Source organism: Oncorhynchus masou, chromosome 12 (assembly GCF_036934945.1).
Source record: "Oncorhynchus masou masou isolate Uvic2021 chromosome 12, UVic_Omas_1.1, whole genome shotgun sequence".
Taxonomy (NCBI): Eukaryota; Metazoa; Chordata; class Actinopteri; order Salmoniformes; family Salmonidae; genus Oncorhynchus; species Oncorhynchus masou.
Genome location: NC_088223.1, coordinates 22,733,535 through 22,755,244, shown reverse-complemented (window position 1 = coordinate 22,755,244; position 21,710 = coordinate 22,733,535). Strand labels below are relative to the sequence as shown.

Below are 21,710 nucleotides of genomic sequence, written 5' to 3'. Positions count from 1 at the left end.
TGTATGATTTTCAGATCATTCTGATTTGTTTGTCATCTCCTCTCTCGCCATAGGTTAACAGGATTCTCAATGCCACCACCAGTCACGAGCACGGGGTCCGTCTTCTCCCTGCGTCTTACCAGTGACTTCGCTGTGAGCGCTCATGGCTTTAAATTATATTATGAAGGTAAGGCTCTTCTCTTCTCCTTATATTCTTCATCTATTCCCTCTCATTGTTTCTGTAGTTTATCCCTTGTAGTCACTCATCCAATGAACAGGACTGAGAGACTCATGTTGGATGTGATGGCTTCTGATCCAGCTGGTGACTCAGATGCTCTGCTCATATCTCTCTGGGAGTATGAATTTATATTTTATTTAATTAAAGAGCTTTATTGACTGTATTAGTTCCCACTGTTAGATCTGCTGTTTTCTAAGGACCTCATCAGTCCACATCAAACCAGATATAATCAAAAACACACACCGTTATAGACATGCTGTTCTCTAAGGACCTCATCAGTCCACATCAAACCAGATATAATTAAAAACACACACCGTTATAGACCTGCTGTTTCCTAAGGACCTCATCAGTCCACATCAAACCAGATCTAATCAAATCCACACACTGTTATAGACCTGAAGTTCTCTAAGGACCTCATCAGTTCACATCAAACCAGATATAATCAAAAACACACACTTTTATAGACCTGCTGGTCTCTAAGGACCTCATCAGTCCACATCAAACCAGATATAATCAAAAACACACACTGTTATAGACCTGAAGTTCTCTAAGGACCTCATCAGTCCACATCCAACCAGATCTAATCAAAACCACACACTGTTTAGGCCTACTGGACTGCCCCTGAGGCCAGACAGACATGTTATCCATGTATAGCATCAAAGCATGTATCTACAGAAAGGCACACATGGTTAAAACATCATCTGCATGTTTATTACACACAGTAGGTGAATGTTTTAAGTCATCCTTTAAGAACTTTAACTGTATTACAGTCTGTGTCATGAAACTTGGCATAAAGGAAGCACAAACATCTAGCATTTCCAAGAATCAACGACTATGCCAAGTAGACTAGTCCACCCCTAACCCTCGTCCAAGGCTAAGGAAGACCAAACACAACTCACACAAACACAATGTCAATCAAATTTGCAGTCAAATGTCTTCCCTGATTTACCCCCATGATGGACCATTCTACCTCACCTCTGTCAGCTGACTAACTAACTGTGTAGCCCTCCAGTCTTCAGACAGAACCTCCTACCCCTCTACCCATTCTCTACCCTCCAGTCCCCTCTGCCCCTCCTCTGCCACCCTCCTCTCCTCTGCCCCTCCTCTGTCCCTCCTCTGCCAGCTGACTGCTGCACTATGTAGTATCTCCAGTCTGCAGCCACGTCATTTACCTCCCCATATATTTCTTCTGGTCCCCCAGGCCTACTCACCCACTACCCACCCGCCTGTCCACCATGAATCCATGCACAGCCTTGATACTCGCTGCAATTTCTGGGTTATTGAAATATACATCAAACATTTTCGGAAAGAAGCAAGACACTCCCTCCACTTCTGTTACATCTCCAGAATGTAATGGATCCACTGCTTTTTAAAATTACATAATGTAATGGATCCACTGCTTTTTAAAATTACATAATGTAATGGATTCACTGCTGTTTTAAAGTTGCATACGCCACCACGGCTTCTAAATTGGAATTATTTTAACATTCCCCATTTTTGATTAGCAACACCTTGAACTAAAGGCATTGGGAAGGATCTAATAATTCTCTACTGTTTCCAGCTTCCACAACTCTCATGGTTTCATTATAGATTGTTAGTGCTACTATGATACTGAGTACTAGATCTGCTCAAAGCACACACACACACACACACACACACACACACACACACACACACACACACACACACACACACACACACACACACACACACACACACACTGACTCACAAAGGTGTGGGGTTTCCCATGGCCAATTAGACCCTGATGCTTTCACAGTCTGATAACACTTCTAATGATAATACGACTTCTTAACATTCTATTTAATGCTTTGTATATTCTCTTCTATTCATCCCATTTGTGACTTTGAGTCTTTTCCTGTTGAATACTGTGATCGCCTCAGATTCATTTAAAGGCATGGAGCATGGATTCAATCATGGACACTGATAAACTGGAGGGGGGCTGCACTTTATTTTCTTTGTTTCTGATGGTAACCACCACCTACTGAGACAAGACAGTGAGACAAAGATATTCACGTCTAAGTAGACATGGAAAACTGCATAGCTATCCAGCCTCCTTGGCATTGGTTCAGATGATCTTCTGTATATTATCTCACTCTCAACAGAAAGGACTAGCACCTATGCTGCCGGGACTGTATTGATGTACTGTATTGTGCAATCATCATGCTGCCCACGCATACCATTCCTCCCTGGCAGCACACACACACACACACACACACACACACACACACACACACACACACACACACACACACACACACACACACACACACACACACACACACACACACACACACACACACACACACACACACACACACACACACACGCCTATCTGGCCCCCTCACCATGGCTATGCTGCTCTGCATTATTAGAGCTCACAACACCTCCACCTGCACCTCCAGTGAGTATCATCCCTCCCCTGGGCCTCTCCGCCTGGGCATACCACATCTCTGGCTCCCTGGCTGCAGTTACACCCAGCTGGGTGAGGGGGGCGCCGGCACACAGTTCAGCTCCTCCAGCTGCAGGAAAAATTGCTTTCTCTTCCTCACACACATACTGTGTGTAGACATATACAGAAGTTGCACACGCACACCTCTGGGGTTGACAGACTGTGCGACTGATGTGTTTTCGATGCCTGTAGATACTGTGTTGTATAACCTGACTCTGCATGCTCTATATGCAGTTGATTTTTTAAAGTAAGGACTGATGAGTAGTGTTAGGTCTCGAGTGTAGGTCTTGATTTAAGGTCCTTTTTAACCCTTTCTTCACTTTTTAGTTGCACATACTGGGTAGATTGTCTTATTTGCAGCTGCAAAAAGCATTTCTCACACTCATAAAACATAATAGATCCTGAAAAACATGTAATTTCTCAAATAATAGACTTTATTCTATACGAACCAGGGAGGAAGAGTACATTCATATGGATCTGTTACATCCCTGGCTACCAGTTCATCGTTTATGATTAATGATACATGCTGGACTCTAGTCTAGTGTATTGTATATGAAGGATGCCTATCATGTAAATTATTCAGTGGGCATCCCGAGGCACTTTTAGAGTATGCTAAGTTAATAACATTGGTGATGATGGTGGCAATTAGAAAGCGAGGTAGCGGTTGCGGCGTTTGCCAAATTTAGGACGCACTGTCCTCGATTTTATGACTATGACTATAATACTTGTTCTTCTCTTCTTCATCTTCGTCAGTATAGTCATCATCTTTATATCATCAGCAGCATCATCATCATCACCTTCATCATCATCCTCACCTTCATCCTCTTCATCATCATGTAAGTATTATGATATCATGGATTCCACTCATTACAGTATTTCAGACAATAATCTGCTAGCTAGAACGTACACTTTCCTAACCTGTGGATGTTTCACTGGAGAGTGAATCCCTATTGGAAACCTATCCTATCTCTGCTGAGGTTGGTTTACATTACATTCTGTAGGAGTACATGGCTTCCCTGACTCATGAGAACCCAGTGTAGAAAACCTATAATCAACCTCTGAGGTGGTTTACATTATATGCTGTTGAAAAACATGTTTCCTCTGACTGACCCATAAGAAATCACTGTAGAGTGCAGTACATGAACAAGAGTATGTACTTGCCTTTACCCATCAAACCACACACAACTCACTTCCCTTAGATGTGATAGAACATGAACATGCCTGTCATATAGTATTAAACCTTGCAGCTAACAAGCTGTGGGAGATTTGCCTGCTGGGCTATCAGAACTGGATTCTTGAAAATTATTTTCAAATACGTTGAGTGTTCGCTTGAATCTGGGAGGGGTTTGCATTTTTTAAAACTTTTCTATTAGTTAATTAAGCCAGGCATGCTCAAACAGGCATAGATGGAGTATTGTAATGGGGGGGGGGGGGGGGGGTTCTACAAAGCTATAAGGAATTGTTTTAAGGTCATACCAAGGATTGTTTAGCTATTTGATTCTGAATATTAATTGAAGTAATATTTTTTTATTATATTGAAACATTTGGCTTTACTGCTATTTTTTTTTTTTTTTTTTTAATTTGATTTAACCAGGTAGGCTAGTTGAGAACAAGTTCTCATTTACAACTGCGACCTGGCTAAGATAAAGTAAAGCAGTGTGACACAGACAACAACACAGAGTTACACATGGAATAAACAATAAACAAGCCAATAAGTCAATGACACAGTAGAAAAAGAGAAAGTATATATACAGTGTGTGCAAAAGGCATGAGGAGGTAGGCAATAAATAGGCCACAGGAGCGAAGAATTACAATTTAGCAGATTAACACTGGAGCGTTACATGAATAACAGATTGAGGGGTATTTATGTCTGTAATAAAGTATTTTTGTGGTATAAAAAACTAATTCTGATTGGCAGGTCCTGGCTCCCCAGTGGGTGTGCCTAGCTGCCAAGTGGGTGGGCCTCCAAAGCCCACTTATGGCTGCACCCCTGCCCAGTCATGTGAAATCCATAGAATAGAGCCTAATGAGGGAGGGTAGCGCTATTGAGGCTAAAAGGAAGTTGTATGGTTTTGTCTTCAATCAATACCAACAAAAGTGTATTTGATATTCTTTTTTACTGCCCTCTAAATAAAGCACGGAATAGAGAAATAAATTATAATCTATCCATTCACATCATATAAACTACCGTTAGATTTTATATTTCTGGTGTCAAAAAGGAAGCTAGAATATTGATTGTAAAAGCGAAGGAAAAATGAGATATGTTTTAAGATGAGAGTAACTCGTTTAAAGGCTAGAAGCTAGAACCGTTACAAATAACCTCAGAATAATCCAACCACAATTCCAGAGGCTTGTGTTTGCAAGGACATTGCATTTCTAGAGCAGTGCATTTTGGTAAAGTTGCAGAATGTGTGCCATTATGCTAAGAGCTAGCTGAAAGCACTCAGGCATCTCGTCTAGTCAGTGAATATTAAATCTCCTGCCACATATGTGAAAGATGCATACTATCCTCATGCGAAATGCATTCATTGTTGCATATTGATGTTGCTGGCTTCCGGATTGGAGGGCGCTGTGTTAAGAAGCAGTGCGGCTTGGTTGGGTTGTGTATCAGAGGACGCATGACTTTCAACCTTCGTCTCTCCCGAGCCCATACGGGAGTTGTAGCGATGAGATAAGATAGTAGCTACTCAACAATTGGATACCACGAAATTGGGGAGAAAAAGGGGTAAAATTAAAAATAGGCGTTCATACTTTATTTGAACCGAACACTGAAATAACAAAAACAACAACGAGAACGAACGAAACCGAAACAGTACTGTCTGGTGCGCACACACACACACACACACACACACACACACACACACACACACACACACACACACACACACACACACACACACACACACACACACACACACACACACACACACACACACACACACACACACACACACAAAACCACCCACAAGGCACAGGTGGGTAAAGGCTACCTAAGTATGGTTCTCAATCAGAAACAACGATAGACAGCTGCCTCTGATTGAGAACCACACCCGGCCAAACACACAGAAATAGAAAACATAGAACACAAAAACATAGAATGCCCACCCCAACTGACCAAACCAAAATAGAGACATAAAAGGTCTGGGCGTGACACCCTCATCTTTTTATTGAAACAATGGTGGGGAGGACACTTTGTTATTTTTTCAACTGCTGAGTGCCACTTTAAAAATCAAACATAATTTCTAGCTCTTTGATTGGACTACAGCACAATTGCACATTCTAGGTTGACAAGCTTGTTGTTTACTAAGACTCTCAGTTCCAGAATTGAGTGGTTATGTTCTTTCTAACCATCAAACCATTTAAAGCATGACATATTTAACATTACAGAGAAAAACAACTTTGGGCATGAATGATAGAGGAAATAGGCAATGAAGTCAATCACTGCATATAGCAAGCCTTTAGGTTTCTCTATCCCTCTCTCCCTCTCTCCACTTTCTCTCCCATCAGCCAATCTGTCTTCTAAAAGTGACAGAAAACTGGCAATTTTTTAGACATGCGGTGTAATTATCTTGGCCCTGCTTATGGCCACGTTCCGCGTAATCAGGATCCTTCATGCCGTTGCCAACGCCTCCAGGATGTCACAGTGTTGTTCATGTTAAGATTGCCTCCTCTCAAAGTTCTAATGTCCTGTTTGTGTGTAATCCTCAACATTTTGACAATGCAGTCTCCCACTAACGTCTGTAAGAGAGGGAAGATTCGTTAAGTAAGGTATTATATTCATTTCCTCCTATGAAGGTTTACGTGTCCTCGTTCACCTGGGACGACACACCTCCTTGAAGAACACCATGCAGACATGGGTTGAAATATTATTTGAAATAACTTTATTTGATTTAGCCCTGTCTGGCGTGTCAGATGGGCGGGGACTATTCCATTGGTTCCATTCTGTCAGACAAGCTCGATCAAGCACAGCTAAAGTATTTGACAGGCAAACAAATACTATTTTAACGCAGGTTGTCATTTAATAGGATCTCTGTGGTCGAACCCATCTCTCCTCCCTCCCTCAGACCAACCCGACTGCCTGTCATCCCTGGGTTTGGTTCGATTGACAGCTAATAGTCACCTCCAATTCTCCCCGAAATAAAATATGGATTAATAAAGAAAATGGACACTATCTGAAAGCATAAGGCACCATCTGCAGCCAGCCAGCCCTGAGGCTATTTCTGACCACACTGCCATGTCAGTCATAAGTATAAAGTGGCTAGGCCTTGGGTGGGGAGGGAGCATGTTGAGCATGGTGAAAGACAGCTAACAAGCGGGTATGAATTATGACCCTGACACACAGGTGAATACATGGCAACTTGGTCAACTCTGCTGTGATGTCAGTCGGCATCCTTCCATTTGACCATATACAGGCTGGTGTTATTCTGCTCTGCAGTAATTGACTTTATTGCCCATTTCCTCTCTCTGTTATGTCCAGTAATAATCCTCTCAAAGCCTCTTTCCTCTAGGTAATGTTCTGAGCACACACTATATAGGAGAGATCGAATAAATCTGTTGCTTTAAAAAAAGATGGTTAGACGTTTACGTGTGAGCTATGCTTCCCTTCAAAGGCAAAACGCAGTAACTACGAATTTGGTCAAAAATCTTTGATCTGTTGTAATTGCCAGGTACCTTATCTGATTGTGGTATTTAGCTTCCTCACAGAAGAACAAGCCAGTTGATCCGAATATATCCTGAAGTATCAGAAATTGTGGTCTGTCAAGACAAAAAGTCTTTGAAGTCAAATTTTGCAGAAACTAAAAGTATGTCGTAACTGCGTTTTACCTATGTAGGGCAGTATTCTATATGCATGTATACCTATATTAATGTTGGATTGATCATACATTCTTATGACAGGTTATAGAGCATTAAACTAGCAGGCTAAAGTGGTTACCAGAATATTGACTCAATTGGCTCTACTGTCTGTCCAGCTCCCAGGACCCCAGAGCTGTTAGCATCTCTTTTTGTTCAATGGGTTTCCGATCAAAAGCAGCGCCACTTCTTTCCCTTTAATTGAATACGAAGGTGATGAAGAGTGTCTAAGGGATCTCAGAGAAGCGTAAATACTTTTTGGGTCAATACTCTAGTCTCTCTCTGTGTCTCCCTGGCATGGCGGTGGCTGTTGCTGCCGGGTTCATTGTTAAACAGTCCTTAAAAAAAACTTGAAGTGTCAAAGGAGGCTCCTTTATTTTCAAGTCAATGATTTCTCCAAGTTTCAGTTCAATAATCCATTAGTATGCTTCCCATTTCAAAGATCACTGCCAAAGCTTGTTCATTAAACTGTCTAGGTACCCGAGCCTCGTATTGAAGTCCCCCTGTCATTTTCAAACTCTCTAATTGCACGTTGTTTACAGCCAGTGACGTGCAACTCAACTGCACCGCAAAGACAAAGAATAAGAAAGAGCAAATAACTTTAAATATTTATAGGACTTAAATTGGGTAACATTGTCATCTGGCATTTTCTTTGATTGGTGTTAAACTAATAACATGAAAAATACCAAATTTCAAATAATTATAATCTGTTGTCTGTGTTGAATCATCTTCACAAAAATGTGCTTTCTTTACCCGTTTTTCGAAACAATGATAATTTTACGTTTTAATGTTTAGTCATGTAACAGACACTCTCTAGCCAGAGACTCGAGCCCGCAACCTGTCAGTTACTGGCCTAACACACTTAGCCGCTACCTGCTGCCCCAATAACTGATACTTTACTATTGTTCAAGTACCATCCATCATTACTTCTCCTTATCAAAGTAGTATTTCCATTTAACCCAATGTCATTTCAGCTCTGCCTCCGATTCAAATGACTGTAATGCTCTTCGGCTCTACTTCTTCTTTCTCATGGCTAATCCTTCACTCACTATCTTTCCATGGAAAACCTTGTCAGCACATTGTTTTGTCATTTATCAGACTTCTGGCAGATGACATCATATCACACCTTAGAAAAAGGTGCTTGTTCACACACTGTTTAGTCTTTGTCATATACCAGACAATCCCCCTTTCCTGCTTCGACGCAAGTAGTCTTTGAGGTGGATTGTTCTCTCTTTCCCGCATAGTTAACTTTGAGGTGTCAGAGTAAGACTCCAAGAAGCCCCCCCCCCCCCCAGCCCCCGTGTCTCTGATAGCTGCCAGTTAGAGTAGACAGACACTTCTTACAGAATTAATTAAAGAGGTGAATGCTAATTGCTAGCATTCAATAAAGATCGTTTGCCCCGAGGGGCCAAAATGAGATGCGCAGTTCAATTGAAAATCTTTACTTGTCTGGCACTGCCAATTTAGAAGGCTGGGTGTTGCAGACTACCTGGCTGTTAGGGGGGATCGTTTGAACTCGAAAAATGAAAGGTGCGAAAGAGACAGTGAGAGAGAGAGAGAGAGAGAGAGAGAGAGAGAGCGAGAGAGAGAGAGAGGGAAGTCGAGAGAGAGAGAGAGAGAGAGAGAGAGAGAGAGAGAGAGAGAGAGTGAAGTCGAGAGGGAGAGAGAGAGGGAGGGAGAGAGGTGGAGAGAGATGGAAAGAGGGAAGTCGAGAGAAAGAAAGAGGGCGAGAGAGGGAGAGAGAGTAGGAAGTTTAAAGAGAGGGAGGGAGAGGGAAGTCAGGAGGGAGGAAGGGAGGCAGAGAGAGAGAGATGCATCTAAAGAGGGAGAGAGAGATTGAGAGAAGTCGAACTGCTTAGTGGTAGGCCACACAAGCTCACAGAACGAGACTGTAGCGCATAAAAACTCTCTACCGAGTGCCTCTAGAAGCAATGTCAGCACAATAATTGTTTGTCGGCAGATAAATGAAATGGGTCTCCATGGCCGAGCAGCCACACACAAGCCTAAGATCGCCATGTGCAATGCCAAGCGTTGACTGGGGTGGTGTAAAGCTCGCCCGACTCTAGAGCAATGGATACGCGTTCCTCGAGAGTGATGAATCACGCTTCAATATTTGGCAGTCCAACAGACAAATCTGGGTTTTGTCGGATGCCAGGAGAACGCTACCTGCCCGAATGCATAGTGCCAACTGTAAAGTGTTGTGGAGGAGGAATAATGGAACCAAGTCACCACAGCAATTGTCCAACATCTAGTGGAAACCCTTACCAGAAAATTGGAATGAGATATTCGACAATACATTTGGTCATGTAGTGTATTTCCTCCTATTTTCCCCTTTCCTTTTGTTTAGAGGTATGGATGGATAATCTCTCCTACATTCAGTTTCTGCCTGGGGTTCCATGTTGTTTTCAAATGAATGCCCCAAACATGGGATGTGGATGGGAAATGTATTCTAACACGCCAGGTATTGACCGTAGAATTTGACCCTCTGATTTACTCTCAGCATGCAGTAATTACACCATAGACCAGTGTTCGTCTTCCTGGTTGTGCTCAACGACGTGAGACGTATTCGATTTAACATCGAAAGAGATACAGTATGAGACATTTAGCTAGCTACTGAGAGAGAGGGTGGCAGTACACCAATTCTAGTTTTTAGTAATCACTCACAGTTTTCAAAGACTTGATGAGTCCTATTTTCTGGTCTCCTTGATTGGAAAAAGAGAAACACACTCCCACACGAATGTGGTGAAATAACAAAAGATGTGCATGGTTGGGTGGCAACTAAATTGCGCTGAGAATGTTTGCGCTGAGAAGGGCGATGGGCCTTCTGTATCACTCCAGCCTAGCAGATTAATTTGTGATAAGGGATAACTATCACATTGCGTGGTGGCCATGTTAAACTTGACATATCTGTGCCTGGGGAATGATGCCACTCTACTTCTCAGCCTTGTGCTTAAACAGTTTGGACCCTCTCTAGCCCGGTAATCCAACCCACCTTGTAAACCGAGACCCCGCTTTGTTTGCTAGCTTCTTCTTCAATCTGTTCTTCCCACACACTTTGACATTTCCTCATCTCCTGTCTTTAACGCTATGACCCCTGTTTGACTTATGTCCACGTAATAACACGACAGAACCACCAGATACTGTAGTCTGCTCCCAAAAAGGCACCCTATTCCCTACAGAGTGCACTACTTTTGACCAGAGCCCTATGGGCAGAGCAGTATGAAGGGATTAGGGAGCCTTTTGGGACAGAGCCGTAGTTTCCCCTTCCATCTTCCTGGGAGTGGATGTGCTCTGCCAGTACCTGACGAAGCAAATCTCCAACTACCTGCAACTAACAGCAGGTGTTAAGAGATTAAGGCAAAACTGCTGTCCTCTAGAGAGGCAGGTTTACAGTAGACTGTTAAAACTAACTTTATTTTAGGGATTTTACATAATTTCAGTGTAAGGTTTCGGTGCATGATTTCAGTGTAATGTTTCGGTGCATGATTTCAGATTTGTTAGTGATGAATTAATGAGGACAAGATTGGGAGATTTAAAAGATTAGTAAGGAAAGGTTTCTGTTATTATTATAATGTATACAGTATGTTGCCACTATAAAACACATAACCTATGAAAATCTAAGACAGCTGTTTTCCGGATTATACCAACTATAGCTCCTTAGACCACTACTCCCTCCCCAGTGATGATACCCAAGACTGGCTTCCTATAAGAGTGTCACACATTTGCCTGCCTGAGATTATAGCGGTGTTGCTGAGCCTCTTTATATCAAAGTCTCCCCAGAATTTGTCCTAAGCGCACATGTTGATTCCTAATCATTCTTCCTGCTCAGTCTTAAAACAGTTTACTTTTTAAACATTCTGGCACAGCATGGCTTTCCCCTATAGATTTACTTTTTTTAATTGTGACGTAAGAACTACAGCGCTGCAATGTGTGTTGACTCAGGATTTCACTAAAACCAACCTCACTCCAGCAGTAAGAAGGAAAGTGCTGCGTTGTTGCTCTGGTAGTTTGTCATTAGAAGTGGTAATGTTGTAACATTGCACACACATGTACACAAACACACACACGCACACACACACACACACACACACACGCACACACACACACACACACACACACACACACACACACACACACACACACACACACACACACACACACACACACACACACACACACACACACACACACACACACGCACAGACGTGGCCTGCTTGGCAGCTGTTGTTAATTGGATGGATGAAGGTGATGACCCTGTAAGCGGGTGTACAAATGGCTGGGTTCCTTTGGCTGGCAAGGAACATGGCAGCAGAATTGTTTGTCATTGTTTAGCCATCAATAACATATTGAGTTGGGGAGACTAGCAACGCCTATTGATTAACATATATTTATTTTAATTTAATTTGACCTTTATTTAACTAGGCAAGTCCATAAAATATATTTTTGAGTGATTTTGCGTTTCAGGATAGGTTGTATATTAACCCATTGGGAGCCATGCACCTCCTTTCTGCAGTAGTATATAGCCACACTGGGACCATATAAACAGAGCTATATATTTATTTAAATACATGACTCCGCATATTACCCAGTGGAGGCTGGTGGGAGAAGCTATAGGACTGGCTTATTGTAATGGCTGGAATGGAATAAATAGAATGGTATCAAACAAATCAAGCATATGGAAACCACGTTTGACTCCCCATTCCAGTCTTTCCATTCTAGCAATTATAGTAACCCCGTCCTCCTATAGCTCCTCCCACCAGCCTCCACTGGTATTACCATGCTCTGGGGAACTCTGCGTGAATTAATACTATGCATGTATACACTTTTAGAAAAAAAGTTCCAAAAGGGTATCTGGCTTTCCCAATAGGATAACCGTTTTGGTTATACTTGGAACAGAAAAGGGTTCTTCCCTGAGCCAAAAATCGTTCTTCAAAGGGTTATCTTATGGGGACAGCCGAAGAACCCTTTTAGGTTCTAGATAGCACCTTTTTTTTATCTAAGAGCATAGCCCTCTCATCAGGACTAACCTTAGTCCAGGTCAAGCCAAAGAAGGAATAATGTTTTCAATCATAGCAGTTTGGAATAAACATCCTCTTTTCCTATAAGAACTTCCGTGAGTAGGTTGTGTTGAGATAAATCTCCAGACCGATTAACATTCACTGACAATTTCAATAGCGTCTCTCTGCAGCAGCAGTAAGCCCTCTCCACCACCAACACGATGCCTGGGGGCCCTCAGCAGCACACTTTGTTATTTACAGATTGTACAAGGCATTATTCATAAAGAAGTCTTAGCATAGTCGGTTAAATACTAAAGCTTTTTTTGTTTGTTTTTCTCAAACGTAATTTTGATTACCCATAATCAAAATAATTCACAGCAGATTATTATTTTTGTGTTTTCCATAAATGGTTATTAAAATAAAATATAATCTAGTTTATGATTGTTGTTAAGTTCTGGCACCCATCTCTAAGAGTCTCTGTTTTGTTCTGGCACCGGCACCCATCTCTAGGTGTCTCTATTTTGTTCTGGCACCCATCTCTAGGTGTCTCTGTTTTGTTCTGGCACCCATCTCTAGGTGTCTCTGTTTCGTAGAAACTCTCTCTCTCACACACACACACACACACACACACACACACACACACACACACACACACACACACACACACACACACACACACACACACACACACACACACACACACACACACACACACACACACTCTCTCTCTCTTTTCTCTCTCTGTCTGTCTGTTTGTCTGTCTGCTCAGTACTGTGCAACCACCCATAGTAGACTCAGCAAGGCTAGGATCCTTTGTATTAAACATCATGGCAAATGGGGATTAGCAAATGCTGGTAACAAATGAGTTTCCACCCCAATATGTGGCTATAGTTATAATAATCCTTATTAGCAAATCATTGGTAGCATTATTTCACATTTTTTCATTCTCAACAGAACCATTTGTTTTTTTGTTTTGTTCCACTGTTCTGACCAGCATAATACAGTTCTGAACCGGTCGAAGCAAAAAAAGTACCGGTTTATATCATTCCTTTCTGTTTCTTTTGAACCTGTGAAATCAACCGTTTTTAAAAAACATTTACCTCATTAAATTACTTTACCAAACAGTGCAGATAGAGCAGGCAAGCTAGTTGTTTACATACGTGATGCAGTGCAGTGTAGCCTATGGCGATAGATGCAACAGAAATTTTGCGGGTGGGGAGAGAGCAAGAGAGGGTTGAGGAGGAGGCTTGAAGCACTGGGCATCTTGTTATGACATGCATTTTCTGAATTTGGTCCACAGAAGTATACCTAGTAGGAGCGGCTTCTATGGAGGAACTTTGAATGTCCTTTGAGCTAGCTAGCTAACAAGCTTGAGCTAGTTAACTAACAAGCTTGTATGTGCAGAGTGGCACAAGAATTAAGGACACGTCTTACATTTTTATGATTAGTACTACCAATGTGAACGTGATAAGTAGGCCTATAGTATCCTTAACTAGCTTTGAAAAAGTGAATCCATTATTTTCTTGCAAATAAAAATATCTATCTCCCCATCTTCGGAATCAAGCTTGTAATGTCAGTACAGTGGCCTATGCTTCTGAGTGGGGAGAAGCCTAAATACACACAGGCCAAGATTTTCAGCTTGCAAGCAGACATTGGAATAAGTCTCTGAATGACAGAGTGAGGGCTTTGCATAGGCACTTTGTTGTGTTTTGTTGTGGGACTAGAAAAAAATGACTGGAACGTATTTTAACGTTATTAGCCGGTTCCCATGCTTTTAAAAGTAATGGTTCTGTTCCGGAACAATATGGATCACTTTCGTTCCAGGTTCCATTTCTTTTCCTTGAAAAATGTTTGTTATTTTAAGGTTTTCTGTTCTATTCCCTGAACCATTTCCAACCCCTGGTTAGCATAATAGTAAGTGTTGTTGTACTTCCTTTGTGACCTTATTTGACTGGTAATCAGCTCAATGCTAACTTGCATATTGTGAAGCATGGTGAGGTTTATCTTCCCCACTACCCCTCCCCTAAACACACACACACACACACACACAGAAAACCTCAAACATATACCACTGTATCTGCACCTCCAAGCTGCCACTCTGCCGAGTTTATACTATTCAATCCTAATCCCCAGTTTTACTGTTAAAGTGTTAAAGCTTCGGAGTGACAGATCCCCCAGCCCACTCCTGCTCTGTGTCTGCCTTTCTGTGCTGCTACCTATTTGAGGTACACACACACACACACACACACACACACACACACACACACACACACACACACACACACACACACACACACACACACACACACACACGACTGTGCTGTTGTTACTATAGCTCTCACTGTGCATGCAGTACAGTGCACCCCGGCGTGGGATGGGAATTGAGGATTGCAAGGCCTGGATCTGGATGGACTCAGCCATCCAGAGGTTGTGTCCCAAATGGCACCCTATTCCCTATATAGTGTACTACTTTTGACCAGGGCACAAATGGCTCCGGTCAAAAGTTGTGTACTATATAAGGAATAGGGTGGCATTTGGGACACTAGCCAGAGTGTTGCTGTGATTGATGGCACTGCTTGTAGCCTGACCTTGCAGCCGCTGGAACAGGGGGGAAAGATGCATTCACGGCCTGGATAATGAAGAGCTGTGACGCTCCCTGCATGGATGTGGTGATTATGTTAGGCCCATCAGTCAGCCTCTTGCATCACACAGTGGAGAGGCGAGGAGAGGAGAGGGGACCCCTTCCGCCTTGATTTCCCCAGACACACTGGCTGTTCTCTATACACACACACACACGCAGTGGTGGAAAAGTTGCCATACTTGAGTAAAAGTAAAGATACCTTAATAGAAAAGTAAAATGGAAGTCACCATGTAAATACTACTTGAGTAAAAGTCTTAAAGAATTTGTTTTTTAATATACTTAAGTGTATTTTAGAAATTACATTTACTTTTGATATTTAAGTATCAAAAGTAAAAGGATGAATCATTTCACATTCATTATATTAAGCAAACCAGACAGCATGATTTTCCTGTATTTTTTTATTTTTTTACGGATAGCCAGGAGCACACTCCAACACATCATTTAAAAATGAAGCATTTGTGTTTAGTGAGTCTGCCAGATAAAAGGCACTAGGGATGACCAGGGATGTTCTATTGATGTGTGTGAATTGGACCATTTCCTGTCCTGCTAAGCATTCAAATTGTAACGAGTACTTTTGGGTGTCAAGGAAAATGAATACAGTCGTGGCCAAACGTTTTGATAATGACACAAATATTAATTTTCACAAAGTTTGCTGCTTCAGTGTCTTTAGATATTATTGTCAGATGTTACTATGGAATGCTGAAGTATAATTACAAGCATGTCATAAGTATCAAAGGCTTTTATTGACAATTACATGAAGTTGATGCAAAGAGTCAATACTTGCAGTGTTGACCCTTCTTTTTCAAGACCTCTGCAATCTGCCCTGGCATGCTGTCAATTAACTTCTGGGCCACATCCTGACTGATGGCAGCCCATTCTTGTATAATCAATGCTTGGAGTTGGTCAGAATTTGTGGGTTTTCGTTTGTCCACCAGCCTCTTGAGGATTGACCACAAGTTCTCAATGGGATTAAGGTCTGGGGAGTTTCCTGGCCATGGACCCAAAATATCTATGTTTTGCTCCCCGAGCTACTTAGTTATCATTTTTGCCTTATGGCAAGTTGCTCCATCATGCTGGAAAAGGCATTGTTCGTCAACAAATTGTTCCTGGATGGTTGGGAGAAGTTGCTCTCGGCGGATGTGTTGGTACCATTCTTTATTCATGGCTGTGTTCTGATGCAAAATTGTGAGTGAGCCCACTCCCTTGGTTGAGAAGCAACCCCACACATGAATGGTCTCAGGATGCTTTACTGTTGGCATGACACAGGACTGATGGTAGCGATCACCTTGTCTTCTCCGGACAAGCTTTTTTTCCGGATGCCTCAAACAATCGGAAAATGACTTTACCCCAGTCCTCAGCAGTTCAATCCCTGTACCTTTTGCAGAATATCAGTCTGTCCCTGATGTTTTTCCTGGAGAGAAGTGGATTCTTTGCTGCCCTTCTTGACACCAGGCCATCCTCCAAAAGTCTTCGCCTCACTGTGCATGCAGATGCACTCACATCTGCCTGCTGCCATTCCTGAGCAAGCTCTGTACTGGTGGTGCCCCGATCCCGCAGCTGAATCAACTTTAGGAGACGGTCCTGGCACTTGCTGGACTTTCTTGGACGCCCTGAAGCCTTCTTCACAACGATTGAACTGCTCTCCTTGAAGTTCTTGATGATCCTATAAATTGTTGATTTAGGTGCAATCTTACTGGCAGCAATATCCTTGCCTGTGAAGCCCTTTTTGTACAAAGCAATGATGACAGCATGTGTTTCCTTGCAGGTAACCATGGTTGACAGAGGAAAAACAATGATTCCAAGCACCACCCTCCTTTTGAAGCTTCCAGTCTGTTATTCGAACTCAATCAGCATGGCAGAGTGATCTTCAGCCTTGTCCTCGTCAACAATCACACCTGTGTTAACGAGAGAATCACTGACATGATGTCAGCTGGTCCTTTTGTGGCAGGGCTGAAATGCATTGGAAATGTTTTTGGGGGGGATTCAGTACATTTCCATGGCAAAGAGGGACTTTGCAATTAATTGCAATTCATCTGATCACTTTTCATAACATTCTGGAGTATATGCAAATTGCCATCATACAAACTTGAGGCAGCAGACTTTGTGAAAATTAATATTTGTGTCATTCTCAAAACTTTTGGCCACGAGTGTATAGTAAAAAGTACATTATTTTCTTTAGGAAGGTAGTGAAGTAGTCTAAAATATAAATAGTAAAGTAAAAAAAACGCACTTTAAAGTATTTTTACTTAAGTACTTTACACCACTGCACACACATAATTAAAATGTTTATATATTTTACCTTTATTTAACTAGGCAAGTGGGTTAAGAACAAATTCTTATTTTCAATGATGGCCTAGGAACAGTGGATTAACTGCCTGTTCAGGGGCAGAATGACAGATTTGTACCTTGTCAGCTCAGGGGTTTGAACTTGTAACCTTCCAGTTATTAGTCTAACGCTCTAACCACTAGGCTGCCCTGCCTCCCCATAAGGGGAAAGACCCGCAGACCTCCGTCCACCCCACCCCCGATGGGGTTATCAAAGCTTGGGTGCCAAGGGAGTCTCGCAGGACATCTGCTGCCCGTCTCCTGTGGTTCCAGACTGGTGCTCCAGTCCTCTCACATCTCGTGATGCATGCTGCATCTTAAACCAGCAAGACAGGTAGGTGAGTGGGAGGAGAAACAGCATAAAAACCAGAGGAGAACAAAGGCCTCTCTCAATTTTGTCCATGCCTCCCAGCATTATGGAGCCATTTGTGATGTTGTGGATACAGCATACTGATGAGGATAGAGGTCCAGGAGATTCAAACTGACAACGACACTGCCGGCCAACATATCCGTCTAAGTTGATGTGTGAGTAAGCACATAAGAAGTTACAGTATATTCTTCTAGAATCAATTTACACGTCCAAAAATGAATGTAGCAACTGCTGATTGCCCCTTTATTGGCATGACAATAAATTATTGTGTTGCAAAATTGACAATGCCTCATGTCTCAAACTGATTGCATTTACACAATATATCAACAACTCAAGGCTGAGAAGCCCCTCTTCCTTTCCTTCCTCCTCCTCCTCATCTCCCTCTTCCTCCTCCTTCTTTACCTGCTCCTCCTCCCCCTCCACTTTCTCCTCCTCCTCTTCCTCCCCATCCTCCTCTTACTCCTCTTCCTCCTCCGCCTCCTCCTAAACCTTCTCCTCCTAGCCCTCCACTTTCTTCTCCTCCTCTTCCTTGCCCTCATTCTCCGCTTCCTCCTCCCCCTCTCCCTTCTCCCCTTCCCCCTCTTCCTCATCCCGCTCTTCCTCCCCTCCACTTTCTCCTCCCGATCCACTTTCTCCTCCTCCTCCTCCTACACCTGCTCCCCCCCACTTTCTCCACTCCCTCCACTTTCTCCACCTCCTCCTTCTGCTCCTCCTCCTCCTACACCAGCTCTTCCTCCCCCTCCACTTTCTCCTCCTCCTCCTTCTGCTCCTCCTCCTCATCCTCCTCCTATACCTGCTCTTCCTTCACATCCACTTTCTCCTCCCCCTCCACTTTCACCTCCTCCTCCTACACCTGCTATTCCTCCCCCTCCACTTCCCCCCCCTCCACTTTCTCCTCCTCCTCCTTCTGCTCCTCCTCCTCATACACCTGCTATTCCTCCTCCTCCACTTTCTCCTCCTCCTCCTCCTACACCTGCTATTCCTCCCCCTCCACTTTCTCCTCCTATACAGGACTACATGAACCTTTTTTTAATGTAATTGCTGCCTTCGTGTCTGTTTACTTAATTTCTCTACATGTTTTATTACACAGCAGCGGCTCCATTATATATGCAGGGGATGAAAGCGGACGCCTGCGTGCCTTGTGCCATGTGTGCCTTGTGCCATGTGTGCCTTGTGCCTTTGTCATTGACCCTGGATAAACAGGTCCACTGATAATGATCTGAGTGCCTAGATATTGCACATGGCGCAACTCTAAGTGGCCGTAAACCTCTGCTACCATTAGAAAGTCACCCGCGTGCCCCTGCTCCCCACTGTTGCTGCCTCGCCCAGTCCTCTCTACCCCCCATATAAAGAGGAGGTTAAGTGTGTTCAACGGACTCTGATAATATATGCTTCGATAGAGTAATGTGATAAGAAGCTGTGTGGTCTCTAACATTCCAAGAACATATCTATCAATACTGAATAAAATCAAGCAATTAAATTGGAAGAATATGACATAGGAGCAACTAACACATACCATACAAAAATGGGAAAATATCTCATGATTTTACAACATTGTAAGTGAATGACAGTCATGGGTGACATAGAACACATAAAGAGAGTTTTTGAGAATATAGTACATACATGTACACATGTACACAAAAAAAGTCTGCCCAACATGTTTTTGGATAGAATATCTGAAGGAATACACCTTTACGTAAATACACCCCCAGGAGATCAAGCTGTAATGAACAAGTCAGGAAAAAAACTAAAGAACCTTGATAGGCACACAGGATGGCAAATCTGATTAAGACAGAATGGAGTTAGCCAAAGGCTGTCAAGGGGAAAATGCATTGCCAAAAGCACAAAGAAAGGGTGATTTTAGAGGCCGGTCCAATTGGCAACAAATGGGCATTTGGACTTCCTCAAAGGGTTCCTTTCGTGAAATTGTTCTGTTGCAATTTTTCAGTCTTTGACAAGGCGCCACTGTTTCTCCACGGGGGACCTGCGGTCAAACTAAATGGTAGTCTACTTCTGTATGCATGCCTAAATGCTTTAATATAAGCTTTCAAATGGATCTTAAATGCCATACTTAAGTTCGCTGAAACTGTCATAATTCCCCATTCCCAAAAGTCCTTCCTGCAGGAGATCTGACGAGTGAAACTACTTGATCCTTTAACATGTCCAAATGCCTGGCCTCATCCTGTGTGTAAAACAGTTGGAAATTGTTAGATAATGGTCACCTGACACATGAACCCTGTAATTTGTGCCGTGGTCCAGACTTGCACATGCTGTGACCCTGACACTAACCACCGTCCCCCTGTGGATGGCAGTTGCAGAGGCAGCCATCTTGGTTTTTAATAGAAGTTCAGTAATTAAAGTGAACTGACCTCCAGGCAGGTTTTCTCCAGTTAGCCAAGCAAAATCAACTTAACAGTTAGTCAATTAGTCCATCAGGCTCCAGCGATTATTCAGTGTATAGCCTATTAGTTGGTCCGGTATTGTATGAGTTGATTTATGTGCTGTGCTGTTCGTCTTTCACAAAATATGCCGGCTGTATACGGATAAAAGACATTTGTGCTTTTAATGAAGTCATCCAAATCAAATTATGTCTATTGTTATGGAGAGAGCTTTGCATAAATACTAGGAGTTTGAAATGCTGCTTGAATTGCAGGGAGGATATAAGGTCAGTGATGTCTCTCAGTACTTGAGTTTTGTTTGAGATTTGAGCACTACCATTAGTTCAGAAGACATGAATAAATATGAGTTAATTTTATGTATACTGTAGATTTGATGATCTATCTAGAGTTGTATATTCTGCTATCATTTTGGATGGTTTTAATTAGATGACGCCGCCAAGAAAATAACCATACCCGACTCCATAGTATCATATGCTATATTTAACAGTACAGTATGTGTGGCCTTGAAACAGTGAAAACCACAACGCTTCATAAAGTTCTACTTCTATAAAATGATTGAATCCTGGTCCTCTGTAGCCCATCAGTTGTGTTTCATACAATCATTTTCTATTTGGACTTTTCCATTCATTCCAATGTTAGAAAAAGTTATTTTCTTCACATTTCCCTGTTTGTGTGTAACACAGTGAGATTGCAAGTGGCTCGGACAGCTTCTGTCCACGTGGAAGTGTGGGGAGCCCCCCCCCCTCCATGGGATAGATAGAGAGCTCTGTTCTGCCTATCTCCCTCTCTGACAGGCAGCTGTGGAGTCATGAATAACACACATACACCGCTCCAGTTCATTAATAATGACTCCAACCAACCCACCCTCCTAAGACAGAGGGGCTGTAGAAGGCCTATCTTAGCAACCACTCACATACAGTACATTTGAGTAATTTACCAGATGTTCCAGAGCGACTTACATTCAGTATATATGTGATTGTGTGCCATTTAGATTTTTATTCCAGCCAAACTTCCATTTTAACACTTTTACTTCCTCCTGGCTCTACAGTAGTCTGTGATTAGTCTTCCTCCTGTCTCTACAGTAGTCTATTAGTCTTCCTCCTGTCTCTACAGTAGTCTGTGATTAGTCTTCCTCCTGGCTCTACAGTAGTCTATGATTAGTCTTCCTCCTGTCTCTACAGTAGTCTATGATTAGTCTTCCTCCTGTCTCTACAGTAGTCTATGATTAGTCTTCTGTCACGCCTTGGTCTTAGTATTTTGTGTTTTAGTTTATTAGTTAGTCAGACCAGGGTGTGACATGGGGTTATTATGTATTGTATTTTCGTATTGGGGTTTGTAGTGTTTGGGATTGTAGCTGATTAGGGGTGTGTGTGTGTGTGTGTGTTAAATAGGTTGGCTGCCTGAGGCGGTTCTCAATCAGAGTCAGGTGATTCTCGTTGT

The 21,710-nt window shown here is 42.5% G+C and overlaps 1 protein-coding gene across 1 annotated transcript in view; it reads left to right on the top strand.

Annotated features, from left to right (window-relative positions):
- Window positions 1-21,710, top strand: part of LOC135549277 (CUB and sushi domain-containing protein 3-like) — a 302,916-nt gene that overhangs the window by 156,692 nt on the left and 124,514 nt on the right. Inside the window, exon 3 of the mRNA XM_064979296.1 lies at window positions 54-166. Coding sequence (XP_064835368.1) covers window positions 54-166 — 113 coding nt within the window. The remainder of the gene's footprint in view (window positions 1-53; window positions 167-21,710) is intronic.